The following is a 15,981-nucleotide window of genomic DNA, read 5'->3' as shown; positions in this document are numbered from 1 at the left end:
CGCCGCGGGCTGTGGCGTTGCTAAAAGGGTCAGATCGTGAAATAATTTGACGTCGAATTCATTTTGTGACAAAGTTCGTTCAAAGGGTCAGAATAGTGATTTCGTCCGACCATCTTCATACTTTCAAAAGAGTTGAGGGCTAAAAATATACTTTTTCTAGTAAAATATGAAAATAATTTAATGATGAATATAATAATACTGACTTGGTATTGTAGATATCAATATTTTTCTGAATAAACTTGATCAAATATACAGAAGTTTGATGTGTCAAAAGTTCAGTACACCTTGTATTTTCGAAGGGACGGAGCACGTGCATGTAGCCATCGATGCCATGCTCTGCATTTACTCTGCTTACTAGTAGAGCAATAGGCATATCAGATGGCGGCTACGGGTGGCAATTTGATCCAGTCTAATGAATTCATCTAGACCCACACTATTTCTTGTACTATTCAGACGAGCAAGAGCTAAGTTCTCATCTCTGCGATGACTGTGATTGCTCTGTTATCCTCTCCACACGCGCCACGTCTACCACTGAAAAAATCAACTGGTGATTGCAACTTCCTTGAAAAATTGGCTGCTCTTGAACGGCCAAATGGAATTGTTTGGATTTCAATCTCTAAAAAGAAACGAAAACATTTTTAGTCCCATCTCTATCAAGTACGTAGCACACTACTGACCACATTAACAAGTACGAGCACGTATACTTTGAAATGTTATGATCTCGGTCCAAGAGGGGTAACAACTTAATTACATGACCAGTCTAGCTTTGAAACGGTCGCGCAATTCGGCGGTATACATCCCAATCCCATGGTCCATGCATGAGCTGTGCCGTGGAAAGAGGCATCCAGCATCCATCCGCCATGAGAGCTACCAGCAGCTGCCGGCACGTCTCCTACTGCAGGTGCTCTTGATCTGCTTCTTCCTCCTTTCGACCGCCGCCGGCGTCACTGACAAGCTCGAGAGGGGCCAGAAGCTCGCCGATGGCGACACGCTCGTCTCGGCCGGCGGCTCCTTCACCCTCGGGTTCTTCTCTCCCGGGGCGTCCACCAAGCGGTACCTCGGCATATGGTTCTCCGTGTCCAACGATACCGTCTGCTGGGTTGCCAACCGCGACCAGCCGCTCCTTGACAAGTCCGGCACGCTGGTGCTCAACGACGTCGGCAGCCTCGTCCTGCTCGACGGCTCCCGCCGGACACGAACGGCGTGGTCTTCGAGCTTCCTGCCCGCCTCCGCCGCGGCGGTTCGGCTTCTCGACTCCGGCAACCTGGTCGTGCGCAACGGCAGCAGCAACGCCTCCCTGTGGCAGTCGTTCGATCAGCCGTCGGACACCTTGCTGCCCGGCATGAAGCTGGGCAAGAACCTCTGGACCGGAGGCGAGTGGCAGCTCACGTCGTGGAGCTCCGCCGACGACCCGTCGCCGGGAGACTACCGCCGCATGCTGCAAACCAGCGGGTTACCGGAGATCATCCTGTGGTACCGCGACGTCAAGACGTACCGCACTGGCCCATGGAACGGGATCTACTTCAACGGCGTCCCGGAGGCGCGTGCGTACGCGGGCAAGTACCCGCTGCTGGTGACGACGAGCCCGTGGGAGACCACCTACGGGTACACCGCCGCGGCCGGCGCGCCGCTGACCCGCGTCGTGGTGAACCACACCGGCAAGGCGGAGCGGCTGGAGTGGGACGCGAGCAGCCGGGAGTGGAACCGTATATTCCAGGGGCCGAGGGACCCGTGCGACGAGTACGGCAAGTGCGGCCCGTTCGGCCTCTGCGACCCCGAGGCGGCATCGTCGGGGTTCTGCGGCTGTGTCGCCGGGTTCAGCGCCGCGAACGCGTCGGCGCTGGTGGTGAAGGATAACTCCGACGGGTGCCGACGAGACGCGGCTCTGGACTGTACCGGCGGGACGACGACGGATGGATTCAAGGTGGTGCCAGGGATGAAGCTTCCCGACACGCAGAATGCGTCGGTGGATATGGGCGTCACGCTGGAAGAGTGCAGGGCGAGGTGCCTTGCCAACTGCTCCTGCTTCGCCTACGCCGCCGCCGATATTCGGGGAGGGGGCGAGGGTGCCGGGTGCGTCATGTGGGCGGATGGCATCGTTGATCTACGCCTCGTCGACAGAGGGCAGAATCTCTACCTGAGGCTGTCAAAATCAGAAATCGGTATGTACAGATTATGGGTGGACACTACATTTTCGCCCCAAATGTTAACTTCAGTCCTACTCCTTTCATTGGAGATAAAATTTCATAATTTCAAATTCTAAGTTACACTAATTCTTATGGTCCGCTTTATGGAGTAAATTATTCAGTGGAAAAGCTGAATTTGTGAAGGATTTCAAAATTATCATAAATTGAAATTAAAATAGAAAGTATGAATTCAAGCAATTTAAAGCATAAAACTTGGTATAAATTTGATCTTAGTTCTACAAAATTTTGAAACCAGCCGGTCACATTTATTTGGAGTTAAAATCGATGAGATGTGATTTTTTGTTCTCTCCAAAATTTAAGAGAGTTCATATTGTTTTACAACATTTTGCAAGTGAAGACATGTGTGGGTACAAGACTTCAAGGTTTCTGGATGGGGAACAATGATTAGATGACATAAATTGTGATAATACACTAAAAAAAGATACCTGCAAAAATAAAATTTAAATGATTCTAAGTATGTATGTTCAATTTATTTTTGATCTTTTTTCTCCAAAAACAGGTGGCCGTAAAAGGTTTCCAACACTACTTGTTGCCACAACTCTACCTTCTGCTGTTACTATTCTTCTGCTCGTCTTTATGATTTGGTGGAGAAGGAAAAACCGAATAATAGGTAAATTATTCTCTACTAGCTCAATCTTGTTGTTATTTGCATGAATGAGAAAATGGAAATGCATGGTAAATGCAATGTTGTAAAGCACGCAAGCTCGTTTTGCAGGTGCTATTCCTCAAAATCCTACCATGGCGGTTCCTTCAGTTAGTCTAGCAATTATAAAGGATGTCACTGGGAATTTCTCTAAAAGTAACATAATCGGGCAAGGTGGATTTAGCATTGTTTACAAGGTTCGTCAATGTGTGTGTGTGTGTGTGTGTTGTTATCCTTCATGGGAAAACATCTCATTGTTTAAGGCATTGGCATATAGAAAAGCAGCTATTGGCAAATCTAATTTTTGACATCTCGAATTCTAAAATCACCAGGGACAGCTTCCTGAAGGAAGAACTATTGCTGTCAAGAGGCTTAAACAAACGGCATTGACAACAAAAGGCAAGAATGATTTCGCGAGAGAAGTGGAAGTAATGGTTGGGCTTCGACATGGTAGTCTTGTTCGTCTCCTCGCTTACTGTGATGAAGGCAAGGAGCGGATACTCGTATACGAATACATGAAGAACAAGAGTCTGAACATCTACATATTCGGTACTCCCTTCTTACTGGAATTACTCAAGTTCTCACGAAAAGTTAAATGTTGAATCCTTGTGTTCCAAACAAGATCATACAAATATATTGCGTGCTAGGTCCACGTGTTCCATTAATTTCTCATGCACATGCATGATCTCCTAAGTCCAAGTTCACCAAAAAATTCCAGTTTTCACCCTAATCATTAGCTTGGCAACCTTAACATTTTCTCTGCAGGACAAAATCGTGTTTAGAAGGTTTTTCAAATCTGAAAAATCATACATATAGATTTGCGTGGTTTATATGTGCAACTTTGGTAACAAAAGAATTATTATTATTAGCAGTATGTGCGCACATTATATTATATTATAAATAGGTTATTATTAGTCATAGATCGTCATATGTTTTGTAAGAAAACGCTTGTAGGTATATACTCCATCCTGTCCTTTTTAGTCTTCATATAAGTCTTGTCGTCAATGCATCTCTACTTTGACCAAACTTATAAAAAGAATGTATTGACATTCACAATGCCAAATGAATATTTTTAGATTCATTACCAAATGAATTCTCATGGAAAATATATTTGGTATTGTATAGGTATTTTTCAGTATGTATTTGGTCAAACTTTGTAAAATTTGACTCGACACAAATCTAATACGCGAAGTAAAAGGACCAGAGGGAGTGCTTCACATACAACCTGCATGGTTTTCCTTCTTTCAAGTTTTTTTTTTTTGAATCAAGAGGGAAGTTTTCATTCTAGAAACCTCTTAGAGCATATTGTGCTTTGAGATTTGATAGTGTTTATAAGCAACTTTCAGAGAGTCAGTTAATAATTTGGATGTTAAATTTTGAAGTAACATAGGCGTTTTGTTTTTAATCCATAATTTCTATATAGTAGATTTAGGCATCTAATCAATCTATATTTGACTGGACAGGCACACCTGATCTTCGTGCTTCACTGGACTGGGCAAGAAGGTTAGAATTACTACGCGAGATCGCTCATGGTGTTGCATACCTCCACGCAGGATCAGGCGAGAGTGTGATCCACCGTGACCTTAAACCCGGGAACATTCTTCTTGATGATGAGTGGAAGCCAAAAATCGCTGACTTTGGCACCGCCAAACTTTTTGCGGATAATCGGACTGGGCCTGATCAAACAATTGTTATTTCACCGTAAGTATTAAAGACATATGTATATTCACCACACAAAAAAGTTGCAGATCCGACATACCTAACACTACTGCGTTCCATGAAGGGGATACGCAGCTCCAGAGTATGTGCGGGGAGGGGAGATGACGCTGAAATGCGACGTTTATAGCTTTGGAGTTATTCTTCTAGAGACTCTTAGCGGGCAAAGGAATGGTAGCTTGCAAAGGCTTCTTTCCCAAGTAAGTCCAAGTAAATTATAAATTCATGTTTCTTTGCATGTGCATGCACGGTTCATATTGATATTGGTGTTGCAAAGCTCTACATTTGTTTTATTTCTTGATTGAGATGTACATACTCTAATGGAACTTGACAATTTTTTTGGTAGGCCTGGGAACTATGGGAGCAGAATAGGATCGTCGAATTTCTCGACATGACAATTGTGCTGCTCCCTAAATCCGAGCCTGAGATACTGCCCGGGCTAGAACGTTGTATCCAGATCGGGCTCCTTTGCGTCCAGGAAATGGCAGATGATAGGCCAGCCATGTCTGAAGTTGTGGCCATGTTTACGAGCACAACATCACAAATTGATTGGCCCAGAAGATCGGTACTAGATAGCGGAATAGCCATGCCTTTGAATCCGTCCCTTGAACTTGAGACTGATCACTTGAACCCCACTACAATTGAGGTGAGATCGCCATCGAGTCGATCCAGCTATTGTTGTCTAGCTAGCAACCAATCTAATTAAGTTCGTATGTAAGAATCATTTACACATAGCCTTTTGGTTGTGATGTTGGTACCGTTTTCTTTTGCATATATTGGTACCTTGATTCATTGTAGAAAGATGCGGAATAGCGATTCAACATATATGGAGGCAAGACTTGAGAAGAAACTGAGTTGTTGGAAGGGTAAACATCTATCCTCGTCTTGGTGGATGGTGCTCACCAAAATGCCTATGTTTTTGTTGTCATTCTTTGAAGTGGCGGTGAAAGTTTGTAAGAGGTTAGAACAATCCTTAAAAAAATCAGCAGTTAATGAGTCCGACTCTAGTTCGTGATTCAAACGCACTGCAAAAGAGCGAATTCGACTCGTGAATGATCCATGCTCTTAGGAAAACCGATCCTTTAATGATAGTATTGTTGCGAGACTGGTACTTGGTAGCTCAGAGCAATATATAGACTAAGGTTCCCCATCACTCCCTCCTCCTTTTTGTAGGCCCACCGCTCCCCTTTCTTTGGGTATTTATCCGGAATCAAGATATATCTTACAAAATGATAGTTTGAAACCGAAGTACAAGTAGTCAAATTGGGCATTCTCTGCAACCCAAGAGAGAACGGGAGACTGAGTCTTCAAGATTTTAACTATAGAAGACCATTGTCTCTTGATCAAATGGCTTTTTAAGCTACTTAACGGGGAGGTTGTGTGGAAAGATTTAATTAGAAATAAATACCACTGTGGCAAACCACAATTAATAGTCTTGTGGACGGTGGATGTGATAGCGTACACATCTTATTTCACCATTTGGAAGTCATTATGGGCACCCTGACATGCAAAACAATGCTTACGAATGTTGTAGACTGAAATAAGGATTGTTTGACATAGTTAGCAAGCTGAGGGGGCTTCCTGCAAAGCTATTTGCATAGGCATCTTCCCAAGCTCAAGAACGGAAAGATAGTTGAGCTTGTTTGTTCTATTAAGAGTTTTAGGGTAAGGAGAAGAGTGAGACTATTTGATATACAAATTCACCCCAATTAGAGTATTAAAATTTGGGATTTGGAGCCTCCCTTAATTGTTGGCTTCCACCTTGCACTTTATTCATCTATTGATGCAGAGGCCAAGGGCATTCCTCCTTTTCAAAAAAAAAAAGAACCTTGCACTTTATTCATCTATGTAGTTAAAGACTGTTTGCTCTTGCCCGTGGTTTTTCGCTGCAAAGGGGGTTTCATGTAAATCCATGTGTATCCCATTGATTTGGTGTTTTTCTTATCATATTGGTTGTTGCTCCTGTGCTTGCCTTCTATTGGCATATATTGCTCAAGTTTGGTGTGGTTTGGTTGTGTTGGCATTGAAGGCATGACACACATGAGTTATTTGATATATTCATGATTATGTGGTGGAATTAATATTGTAGTGAGCTGCTCTTGCAAGTATATTATTGTTGTGAATATTGGATATACACGGAGAGTAGATCCAGCCACCAACCCGCAACAAGTGTGCATCAGTGAACGAACAGCTATTACAGTCCTAATTTTACATCTCCTCTACGTTTACATGCATACACGGAGAGACGGAGAGTAGATCCAGCCACCAACTCGTATGCTCCTATCATCGTGTCTTCGATACTCGAGAACGAACGACCAGCTAGCACGGGCTAGTTGGGTCCCCAACACACAAGGTGCATCACGTTCTCGGACTTCTCGGCCCTCCTCCTGATCGTCTTTGCCCTCTGCGTCGACGCGTCCGCCAGGCCGCCGGAGAGCCGCCTGGTGGCCTGCTGCGGCTGGAGTGCGGCTCCCGACACCGGTGGCTTCAGAGCTCCAGCAGCCGGCGGCATGGCGGACTTGGACGCCGTCGCCGGCTGCAGCCTCGCCCTCGCGACGGCCTGCGCCGCCCTCAGCAGCACCCTGCTCGCGTGCCTCAGGCTCATCTCTTTGAGGAAAATATCAAGGAAATGGATTGCCGCTTCTGAACTACGGTGGTGATGGGTGTGGGGTTTGTATATGGGAGCAAAGGGCGGCGCATATCGTGGTGCTCTGTGGTACGGTCGGGTTCCAAAACCATCAATCTGTCACGTCTCACGCGAGGACGAAGCTTCTGAAACGGTCGTGCGTGGACAGAGACTGTGGGAGGGAGAGTGCGACGTATGGTTCTCTTTTTGTTTCGCTTGTGCAGCACACAGGTTTTACGGGAACCTGGTGGGTGGCATAGATGGGGACATTTCATCTCGGCTTATCGTGTTATTCCGGTCCCCAGGATTGCACCAATGTCGTATTGGCCAGTAGAATGTTTTGGCATCTCCAACGGCGTATCTTAAACGGGGCACGGATACAAGAGCCGTCATCCAATCACATCAAACTTTGTCACATTTCAAACGCAAATTACCGGGGCAACTCCGCCGGCCGCCACCAGTGACGGATCCCTCCTCCCGCTGCCGACGCCGAGGTACTGCAGGCTAAGCTTGTGTGCCGCAGCGGCGGCGGTGGCGGCAATTCTCCTCAGCCAGCGATCAGATCTGGGTGGCGGCGATCCACTCCGACCGGATCAAGGGAAGTGGCGTGGGTCGGCGGCAACGACGAGATCTCCGCGGTGGCAACTAGGGCGCCCGATCTGGGCCCAGATGGGCTACAACGGGCCGCACCTCAGGTTGTCGTGCATCTACTCTGATCCGGCGACGACAAGTGGCTTTTGGGCTAGACCCGCAACACGAGGATGTCAGGGGCTCCGACCCTAGGCATGGCGGTGGTGGCCATCTCTTTCGCCGGAGGTGGTTGGCCGACTAGTTGTGGCATCTCGCATCCAGCCCTGACGTTGAGTGGGGAGGCGATGCTGCCGATGAAAACCGTGCTACGACTCCCGTCATGGCGGGCAATGGCCGCATTTTCGCTCCGAGTGACACCTAGAACCGGTTTTCCCGAATCGGACGATGGCAGCGCTTTCAGCGTTGCTCTCCTTCATGGGGGCATCGTTTTTGGAGCAGCTGCCAGATGGGAGAGACAAGTGGTGGAGCAGTGTTTCATTTACCGCATCGAAGACGACGGATCTCGGCAGCATGACGGAGTGGAGTCTCGGCGCTGGATGTTTGTACATGGACTTGCGCAGGAGGATGGCGCTGTCTGCCGTCGTGGAGGCGTCGATGTGAGAGAGGCTGGCAAGGTCGGTGCATTGATCCCTCCCGACGATGGGACAACGAAAGATGGTGGTGGCAGAGCCTAGAGTATGTGCATGCGATGCGTGCTGAGCTTCTGTTACAACCGGTTGGTATTCTTGATTCGTCGGTGGACGGTCTGGGGAGGCCACTGGATTAGATGGTGCTATGGCACAAGGTCAAGCACTTCATCAAGCTAGTCGATATAGCCAACAGAGGTAGTCAAATAGATGGCTTTGAGTAGATTCATGTTTTTGTTTTGTCAGACTTTGTTGAATAAGTTAATAAAAAAAGAAAAATATACTTTTCGTCTCTCAACTCTTAGCAGAGTTCAGATTTGGTCTCTCTACTTTGATCTCAAAGAAGCAGTATCCATGCTGAGTCAGCATGGTTTTGACCAATCGTTTCCCATGTGGCAATATTGCGCTCTCTCTCTCTTTTGTCCTTCTCATCCAGTTTTTATAGGCATTTTGTCGAGCACTTGCAGTGCGCCTGCACTTCCACCACCACCTCGAAGGCTGCACTTGCAGGCCTCCCGTCGGAGGCTCGGAGCCTAGCCACAGCGCCTCCGCGGCAGCGCGGCGGTACTGCAGGCAAGGCGCGGTGGCATTCACGGGAGCAGTCAATGACACGGAGGCCAACATGACCACTAATGGCAGGGCGCAGCTCGCGCGGCAGAGCGAAGCACGGAGGCTACATAAGCTTCCGAACTGCAAAGTACGGTGAGCATGGCGTAAGCGAGTGCGGCACTGTCATCGGCGACGCTAACTGGTGCTCACCGACCAGGCCCAGTCGCACGTTGCTCTGGACGATTGTTCACCGTCTAGCTGAATGATTTACCCGCCCGCCTAGACACGCACGTACAGGAGTCAGGACCTTTATCGCTTCGATCCGTCCTGGCCAGAACATATGAGTAGCACACGTACGCATGCTACGAGTTGATGCGTGAAGTAGGCGGTGAAGGAGGCAGAGACCCGCGCTTCGCTGGCTTCGTCTGCATGTACACCGCCAAGGTTGTGAGGGCATGCGCCATGGCGGTCACGGAGGGACGCGTTGTGGGCATCAGCGTGAAGGCGGGCATGTGGCTGCCGCCAGCTAGCATGGAGGCGTTTCGACGGTCCATGCCATTGCTCCTGCCTTTGAGCTCCACTCCGTCCCCGCCAACATGCCAGTGGTTGCATGGCGCTCCGTGCGGCCGCTTTGTCTCTGCTGCCGGTGGCGACGCAGGCGCACAGAAACTGCTCGACGAAATGCTGACCGGAGATAGGATGAGAGAGGGAGAGAGCGCTGAACAGTCAAAACCACGCAGAGTTAGCATGAAAACTGCTTTTGCTGAGTCAAGGGACGAAACATGTCCGGTTTAAAGAGTTAACGGTGCAACTCATCCGGTTTAGAAATTGAGAGATTAAATCTAGACTTTACTAAAAATTGAGGGACGAAAAGTATACTTTTCTCTAATAAAAATGGTTGTGTGCATTCTTAGGTGCAGAGGCAGGTGGTTTCAAGCTCCCTTTCGGAAAAAAATACTACACGATAGTGGACGGTGACCTCAAACACATGGCCTCTCTGGCCAGCGACACCTTCATCGCCGTCCCCTCCATCGGCATCGTTGTCAGAGTCGTCGTGGTCTATCCAACGACGGAAGGGCCCGTAGGGGTCATGTCCGCCCTGGCCAGCCGCCGTTTGCCGCATGGGCGCGTTGACCGTGGATGCCGCCCCGATCCACCTGCCCATGGCCTTGCATTTGCTCGTACCACCGAGGACACACGCGGGTGCGCAGGGACTCGGCCATCTCAATTCTGATGAGGTGGTCGTTGAGGTGGCGACGGCGTCGGGCTGACGTTTTCGCTATGGTCTTGGACCGATCCTCGGCCCAGGCCGACGAAAGGTCTAGCTCGGCAAGGACTCAGTCTGGCGCGATGTGGCGAATGGCGCCCGACCTGTCACAATGATCCCAACGCGCCTGCTCGGCACTGTCATGTACGTGCGCGAGGATGAGGAGCCGCTACTGTTTCTGAGGTAGTTGAGGAGGCGGCCACACATATTGGCTACAACACATTGCCAAGAACCACCTGCTACCTTCGCCCCGTCGGATGTGCAGAGAGGAGAGGAAATGAGAGACGGTGATGGGGTTGGCCAGTGCTGCCTGCCTCCTTTAATAGCCGGGACATGCATATCCACGCTGAATGTTTCTCACTGATCCGAAAGTTCACGCACTGGAGTGCGGGACTCGATCGCTCGTTCGCGGAAAACCCGAAGCTCTTGGTTCGTGTACCTGTACTGTTTTAGGGCATTTTCAATGATTGTAAGATGGTTATTGATAGACTTTGCTACATAGAATTTTTGATGATGTGTCATACAATAAATGAGAAAAGAGGGGAAGGTTGTATGTACATGAACCAACACCCCTTACACAAGCTCCAATGTAGAATGAGAGAGCACCTTATTTATTATCTCACATCCTATTGAGCAAATTAAATACAACCCATTGAAGTTGTTGTATGTTAAGGTGTCGGTTGATGACATGACATATTTTACCAACAAACTAACATACAAACTGTTAGAGATGCCCTTATGGACACAAGCTGTGCAATATCGATGCTGAGTTCATGTTCATCCAGTAGCACGAACTATTGCAGCACACCAATCTACCCTAACCAATACAGTACGTAATGAGTGATCTGCTTGCTAGTTGTTGGGTCCCCAGTTGCTGAGGTACATGACCGTCCGGAGCTCCTCCTCCTGCTCTTGCCTCGCCTTCCGCCTCCTCGCCGCCGCCCCGTCGGCAGCGGGTGCCACCTTGCCCTTGCCGTTTCCAGCGGCCGCGGTGTCGGCGCGCTGCTTGACGCATGGGAACACATGGTGGTTCCAGCGGCACAGCCCGGCATGCCGTTCCTTGAACGCCTCCACCGTGCCCGCACCCACGCCCATCGCCGCCGCCCACGACGATGCCTTGGCTTTGCCGCTGCCGCTCGCCATCTGATCGGTCGTAGGACTGTAGATACCACAGTGAGTGATTCGTTCGATGCCGTGTGTAAGTGTGCTCAGCTGCCTGCGACATGGCGGTGTTCCTCACGGTAGTTTTATAGATGCATGCCGATGTTGGCATGTAACCGTACGCGTCGGCCGTCGCTGCCTCGTAGTAGTATGTACGGGCGCGCGCATGGTTTGTGGACTCGTGGGCGGAAACCGGGTGCAGCGGCCGGCGGCCTTGCCCCTCAGGTTGCTAGCGGACGCCGAGGCTGGGAAATGCGGCGTGCCGCTTGTGTCACAGGTTGGGTGCGGCCACTGTGCTGAGCTCAGTGTTCTACCATCCACTTGGTGTGAGCAGTAGCGCCGGTACTTGCTTTAAATTTATTTAATTCTACTTTTTTACATTTATTTTTATTTAGGAAGGTCAAGGGCCATATATCAAGTACAACATGTAGTTACAAACACAGCCATACAAAAATAATTATGAAAAATCTTTACTCCTAATATCACGGTACGTACTTTGTTTCGTTCGCTCGTTCCCTCGCCCCCCTCGCATGACTTCTCGCTCCCACCGATTTCTTTCAAAAGAAAGTAGGTCGCTCGTTTCCGATCAAAGGAACAGGTCACTCCACCAGGTTTTACTCAAGGAAACTCACCCCCTGCGCACCACCAATCAAAACAATCAAAGGAAGGCATCAAACCACAGATTGTATCCAAAGAAACCACACCTCCTTCTGGATCTGGTTTTTATTACGGACTTTTCTTGCCATACGAGGCAGATCGCACAATTTAAGGACGCTAGTTATGTGCATGTGATCCCACCTAATCAATATCTTCCTTCCAAAATTTCTTGCGCCCATATGCCAGTTATATCAATCTGATTCTAAGAGCATCTCCAACCGTGCCCCCAACAGCCCCACGCGTCTTTTTATGCGCCGGCGTTGAAAAACCCTCCACTCGTGCCCTCAAGACACCGAAATCCACCGTCTCGGCCCGTTATTAGGCCCGGCGATCGCAGGCCGAACCCGGCGCACTGGGGGCACTCGGGGGCTCCAGCGCAAGGGAAAAACACGCATGGGCCACACTGTCATGCGAAAAGTCAAGCCAATCGTCCAAATTCGCCTTCCACCCCCGCGCGCTCAGCCGCCACCCTGCCGATCCAGGCGCCGCCCACCACCTCTAGATAGACCATTTCCCGTCGAAAAAGAGAGGAGGTTTCGCCGCGGCAGCCTCTCCACCACCGTACGGGCAACTTTTCCGGCGTTCCGGCCGCGCAAGGCGGTATACCGGTGGGTGTGCGCCCACCACGCCCGCCAGGTGTTCGACGGATTTGGTCGAAAAATCAAATGTGGGAGATCATGACTTGTTGTGTCATCTTGCACAATATGATCATTAAGAGCGAGCAAGAAGAGCCAGTGTTTGACACTGAACTATACTACAGTCAGGTCCTGTTGCCCAAGTTGATCACCAGCTACCGGCAACCTGGACTGCCTACCTCAATATGCGTCAGGAGATCCGAGACACACAGGTGCATCAACAACTACAGCAGGATCTGGTGGAGCACCTATGGAGTCTCAAGAGCGACGCCTAGCTCGACGTGTGATGAAATATGAGTTTTTATTCGTTGAACTATATTATTTGTATTGAACTATTTGATTTCTATTGATTTTCTGTGATGAACTATGTGATAAAAAATTACTTATGTTGAGAATTCACGCTGAACCACGCCGAATATGAGCCGATTCGCGTCGATATTGAGCCATTTTTCACCGAAAGTGGGCTGAAAAGCGGGCTCATTTGCGCAAAAAATGGGCCAATATCGGCGCCTGGGGGCGACGGCTGGGTGCCCAACTGCCCCAGAGCCGATTATATCGCCGGCTCGCCCACGGCTGGAGATGCTCTAAACCCTCACCTCTCTTTTGCGGCGGAGAGCCGCCATACTTGACGCAGGTGATAGCGAGCTCAGCAGGTTAGGGTCTCCTCTCCTTCCTCCCATGACAGCCATTCCCGTTTCTCTGTCTGCGAGCGACTCCGCCCTCTCTGTCCGCGAGCGACAGTGGTGGCGGCAGTGGGCTATGCGAGAGGTAAGAGAGAGTGGCCTCACCGACGACATCGGGATGGCGCAATTGGCGTGGTTGCGCCTCCGCACCGCCTATGGCGCGCTTCTCCACTTGAGGGGCACACCGCCTCCACCTCCGTCGGCTCCGTCGAGAGCCTGGACAAGGAGAACCTATTGCCTACTGGGAGGAGCAGGTACGCAGCACATTTTGATGGACCTTTTGCTTGTGGCGTGCATTTCCCTTGCCATAGTATGTCTCCTGCTCGAGGTTTCAGTGTCTTGTTCGTGTTAGATGAGTTATTGGGTGCTTGCAGGGTCAACCAAGCAAGTTCTGCTTTCCCTACTATTTCATTTCCGAGGATTCATCCGGGTCGTCACAGGCAACCTCCCTTTGACGCTCCTTCCTAATCTGTTTCGCACCCATTAAAAAGCTATGAACTATTTTTTTGGCAACTCTAATAATGTTCTGCATTGCTTTAGGGACCAACAATTTGATCGTCACATGCAGTAACAAAGGTAGCATTTTCCATAATGTATTTTCTACTAGAATTTTTATTAGTTTTATGAAACGCTTTTGCAATGATATTAGTTGGTGGCTTTTCCAAATACAATCATGCATGTTGTTCTTCCTCCAGAAAATGCAAGGATTTCTGTCACTTTCATCGATGCCCATGGGTAAGAAGTGTCAACTATAAGGGCATCTCCAGCTACGCCCCAGGAAGGCCTCCCCAGGCGATATTTTCGCGTCGGCGCCGAAAAAACGGCCCAGTCGCGCCTCTAGGAGCCCGATTTTCGCCGGCTTGAGCCGAAAACAGCGCCGGCGGATCCAAGCCGAACCCGGCGCGCTGGGGGCGCCCGGGGGCGCCGGGGCGAGCTGTTTTGGCGCGAAAAAGACGCGGGCCAGCCGCATCAGCGACTCGGCGCCTCGTCTTCCCCCAACGGCCTCGGTTCCCGCGGGGAATCAATGGCAAGGCTGACGTCAGCCTTGCCATTGATTCCTCACGGGCGGCGCGTTCACGGGACGGCGAGCCGATGCCTCCACTCCCTCGCACGCGTACACACGGGCGCGGCCCGGCTATAAAAGCCGGCGGCCTCCGCTCACCTGCGCCCACACCAGCCCCGCCCCTCGTCGCCGTCCAGCCCTTCCTCTCCCTACCTCTCCCCGAGCGCCGCCGCCCAGCCCCTCCCTCTACCTCTTCCGAGCCCGCCCAGCCCCGCCTTCGCCATGGCAGAGCGCTTCCTCGGAGATACGGCGGCGGCCAACGGCTTCGGCCGCCGTTCGCTGCGCAAACAGGAGTCGTGGCTCCTGTTCCAGGCGAACATCCCGGCGCCGCCGGACATGCGCGCCGGGCCGACGGGGTGGAGACTCAGCGTCGGGGGAGTGCCCATTCCCCCGGTGCCCGACGCCGCGGTGGACCCGAGGTACTTCACCGAGGAGGTCGACATCGTGCGCGCGTCCCTCACCGACGCCGAGCTCTCCCTCCCCCAGTACGCCGCCAACAACCACGCGGCCTGGGCGGCGTATTTCGAGCGCCGCCAACAGCAGCGCTTGGCGTCCACCAACGGCGCGCCGGTGGTCGACGGCAGCTGGCAGAACAGCGAGGGACGCTACCTCTGGTGGGGCGTCCCCGGCCGCACACTCGAGGGCGTGCTCACGCACCTCGAGGGTGGCAACAACCCGCCGTTGGCGTACCCCCGGCGAGGGCGGCCGCCCCGGCGCAGCACCGCCGCACCGGGCCATGGGCTCCAAGAAGGTTCGGCGCATCCTCTTCTTCCTCCTCGTCGTCCCGTTCTTCTTCCCACTCCTCCGGCTCTCCGGCGCTGCTCGGCGTCAAGGCCGAGCCCGCGGCGGAGACGCCGCTCGGCCGGCGCACTCGCAGCACCGGCATCGTCATCAACGAGGGCGGCCGGCGCGCCCCCTCGTCGGGGGCTCCTCCGCGCTTCGTCAAGCCGAAGACGGAGCCGGGTCTGGCGCCGGTGAAGACGGAGCCGGGTCTGGCGCCGGTGAAGGCCGAGTTCGCCGACGACGACGACGCCGCCCTCGAATGGGCGCGCCAAGACTCCATTGCGATGGAGAAGGCGCACCGCGAGAAGGAGGAGTGCCAGCGCGCCGCCCTTCGCCGCTTCGAGGAGCGCCGACGCGGTCGCGAGGAAGGCGGGGTCGTCGTCCTATGCGACAGCAGCGACGATGACGACGCGCCGCCGCCTGTTCGCCATGGCGACGCCGGGCAGGGGCGCCCGCGTCAAGGAGGAGAAGGCCGACGACGACGATGGCGGCGATGGCGGCGACGACTTCCCCCTTTCTTTTTTTAGATTAGGTTAATGTAATGTTTGGACGAATTTCGCCGAAATTTGTAATGTTTGGCCGAAATTTAACTAGTTTTTATCATAACTTCACCGAACGTTCTTTTTTTTTTGTTTTTTAATACGCGCCTGAGGCGGCCCTGGGGGCCGACTCGCCCCCAGGGCCATTTTTTGCGCCGGCTCACCCCCAGGCGGCGCTTTTAGACGCCCCCTGGGGGGCCAACGGCTGGAGATGCCCTAAGTAATCAAAATATAT

General features: G+C 51.4%; 3 protein-coding genes across 3 annotated transcripts; 2 read left to right on the top strand and 1 right to left on the bottom strand.

The window, feature by feature from the left end:
• The first annotated feature begins 728 nt into the window (after positions 1-728).
• LOC125538252 (G-type lectin S-receptor-like serine/threonine-protein kinase At4g27290) lies at positions 729-5,568 on the top strand. The gene is made up of 7 exons (XM_048701527.2): positions 729-2,162; positions 2,707-2,817; positions 2,923-3,047; positions 3,183-3,399; positions 4,314-4,551; positions 4,634-4,766; positions 4,913-5,568. Exons 1-7 carry the CDS (start codon positions 752-754, stop codon positions 5,270-5,272), a joined length of 2,595 nt encoding a protein of 864 aa, XP_048557484.2. The 5' UTR covers positions 729-751; the 3' UTR covers positions 5,273-5,568.
• A 5,176-nt stretch (positions 5,569-10,744) lies between these two features.
• LOC125534407 (uncharacterized) lies at positions 10,745-11,462 on the bottom strand. Its single transcript, XM_048697649.2, has one exon. It carries the CDS (start codon positions 11,366-11,368, stop codon positions 11,078-11,080), a length of 291 nt encoding a protein of 96 aa, XP_048553606.2. The 5' UTR covers positions 11,369-11,462; the 3' UTR covers positions 10,745-11,077.
• Positions 11,463-14,646: 3,184 nt separating this feature from the next.
• Positions 14,647-15,402, top strand: LOC147987321 (uncharacterized). The gene has a single exon (XM_087542348.1). The coding sequence runs from the start codon at positions 14,647-14,649 to the stop codon at positions 15,400-15,402; it is 756 nt and encodes a 251-aa protein (XP_087398474.1).
• The last annotated feature ends 579 nt before the right edge of the window (positions 15,403-15,981 follow it).

The sequence above is a fragment of the Triticum urartu genome, chromosome 2A (genome assembly GCF_056163025.1).
Source record: "Triticum urartu cultivar PI428250 chromosome 2A, HENAU_Tu73, whole genome shotgun sequence".
Lineage (NCBI taxonomy): Eukaryota > Viridiplantae > Streptophyta > Magnoliopsida > Poales > Poaceae > Triticum > Triticum urartu.
The sequence above is the reverse complement of the archived record's forward strand: the minus strand, read 5'-3'. Positions and strand labels throughout refer to the sequence as shown.

Bases quoted from the DNA above. Each gene is read 5' to 3' on its own strand.
- LOC125538252 (XM_048701527.2), top strand. From the start codon at position 752: ATGACCAGTCTAGCTTTGAAACGGTCGCGCAATTCGGCGGTATACATC. The intron at 2,163-2,706 runs GTATGTACAGAT...CTCCAAAAACAG, and splicing joins GCTGTCAAAATCAGAAATCG to GTGGCCGTAAAAGGTTTCCA. The intron at 3,048-3,182 runs GTTCGTCAATGT...TAAAATCACCAG, and splicing joins GATTTAGCATTGTTTACAAG to GGACAGCTTCCTGAAGGAAG.
- LOC125534407 (XM_048697649.2), bottom strand. From the start codon at position 11,368: ATGGCGAGCGGCAGCGGCAAAGCCAAGGCATCGTCGTGGGCGGCGGCG.
- LOC147987321 (XM_087542348.1), top strand. From the start codon at position 14,647: ATGGCAGAGCGCTTCCTCGGAGATACGGCGGCGGCCAACGGCTTCGGC.